The 1,866-nt window shown below is 39.4% G+C and overlaps 1 protein-coding gene across 1 annotated transcript in view; it reads right to left on the bottom strand.

Moving 5' to 3' along the window:
* Positions 1 to 1,245: 1,245 nt before the first annotated feature.
* LOC101998910 (olfactory receptor 13C8-like) overlaps positions 1,246 to 1,866 on the bottom strand; it is a 15,744-nt gene continuing 15,123 nt past the window's right edge. Inside the window, exon 2 of the mRNA XM_005362385.1 lies at positions 1,246 to 1,862. Within this exon, the coding sequence (XP_005362442.1) occupies positions 1,246 to 1,862 (617 nt within the window). The remainder of the gene's footprint in view (positions 1,863 to 1,866) is intronic.

Genomic DNA, 1,866 nt, shown 5'->3' on the forward strand with positions numbered 1-1,866 from the left:
GTCTCGAACTCACAGAGATCCACCTGCCTCTGCCTCCCGAGTGCTGGGATTAAAGGCGTGCGCCACCACCGCCCGGCCGGGAGCAGTATTCTTTAGTACTGACTAAAGATCGTTCCCTCGGGGAAAGTGGGGTCTTTATTGATCAGCTGGGTGCTAGTTCACAGGACCTCACTGTCCATCAAATAAGCATAGTTTCCATTTTTGATCACCATATTTATCCCTAATCTCACAAATCAAGTTCATGGAAGAACTTAGCTGAACATCTTTGTCCGCTCACCCACAAATGGCAAGTTTTCTCGGTGACCAGCTCTGTGTAACTGTGTTGGGGCTTACATCAGAGTGGATGATCCCATGCAGGGCAAGATGAGGTCTTCCTTCCATCCTGCACTCAGCTCAGATTACAAGAGGTGTGTTCTGCTACAGTGTCAGCTAATGTTTAAGAAGTCACAACACAGCATTATTAGAACTTCTTCATCTCTATATTCTCATTATGAAGGAAGTCTCAAAAAAGCTGTATTGGCTAGGAAGCAAAACTGTGTTTCCCCAGTGACAATGAGCATAAAAAAGAAACAAAAGATAATGCCTTAGCTACAAGATAATGTTTGTGTGACAAAATCCCAAAACATACAATGTATTGAAAATATTTAATCTCTTTTAATAAATTTTACTCTTGTGGGTCAAACAGAAATACATTTCTAACATTATACATCAGGTGGCTATTGCATTTATTTAAAAATATTAAGCATTTATTATATTCCAGACTCTGTTATAAGTTGAATTATTGTAGGCTAAAGTAAGGTTCAATTATCAGGGAATGTATATGTGTGTTGAATCCAAATAATAAATAAGTGAGTAAATAAAGGGAATACAGTATGTCATGTACCAATTAATATTCACCTTGCCTAGTCATCAAAGTGTACCTACAACGGACTATAAACTACCTTTAAGGGTTTTAAATAAATGTATTTCTTAAACCATTTTACCTATTATTTTCTAAATGTTTAAGAGCTTATTTTTTCCTGCTAGCTGTTACTAAAGTATTTTCAGCATCCTTGTATTTCTGTAAAAGTGTATTTAACAACTGTCAGTATGTCTCATTTCTGCATTCATAACAAAAACGTAACTGTAAAAAAGCAACCAAAATATTTTAATGTCTTTGAGTTTTCATGTGTCATTCGATCTTTATGTATTTTGTGTTTATATAAACACAACTTCCAATAGTGAGTCAATGGTGTAAATAAATAATCATTTATGTTTCATCAGACGATTTCCTCCCAGCATGCTCTGAACAGCAGCCTTCACGTCCTTGTTCCTCAGACTGTAGATGAGAGGATTGAGCATGGGGGTCACCACCCCATAAAAAAAGGAGATGAGCACCTCAGTCAGACTTTGATGTCCTTCCCCAGCCGTGGCTTTTGACTTGGGCTTTGCATACATGAAGAAGATGCTACCATAGAATATAATCACCACTGTCAGGTGGGAAGAACACGTGGAGAAGGCCTTCTGTTTTCCTTCAGAGGAAGGGATCCTCAGAATGGTGGCAATGATGAAAACATAAGAGATGGCAATGACTATCAATGGAACAGCTAGAAAAAGCAGGTTTGACCCTGCCATGCTAATCACATTGATTGAAATATCTCCACAAGCCAGTTTCAGAATGGCCAGAATTTCACAGACAAAGTGTTGAATGATGTTATCAGTACAGAATGGTAAATGCACTGCCAGAGATGTCTGCACCAATGAGTCAACAGTCCCAGCAACCCAACATCCAGCTGCCATGGGCATATAGGTACCCTTGCTCATGATGACAGGGTATCTCAGTGGGTAGCAGATGGCCAGAAAGCGGTCAAGTGCCATCGTGCCTAG

This window comes from Microtus ochrogaster, linkage group LG5 (assembly GCF_000317375.1).
Source record: "Microtus ochrogaster isolate Prairie Vole_2 linkage group LG5, MicOch1.0, whole genome shotgun sequence".
In the NCBI taxonomy this organism is placed as follows: Eukaryota; Metazoa; Chordata; class Mammalia; order Rodentia; family Cricetidae; genus Microtus; species Microtus ochrogaster.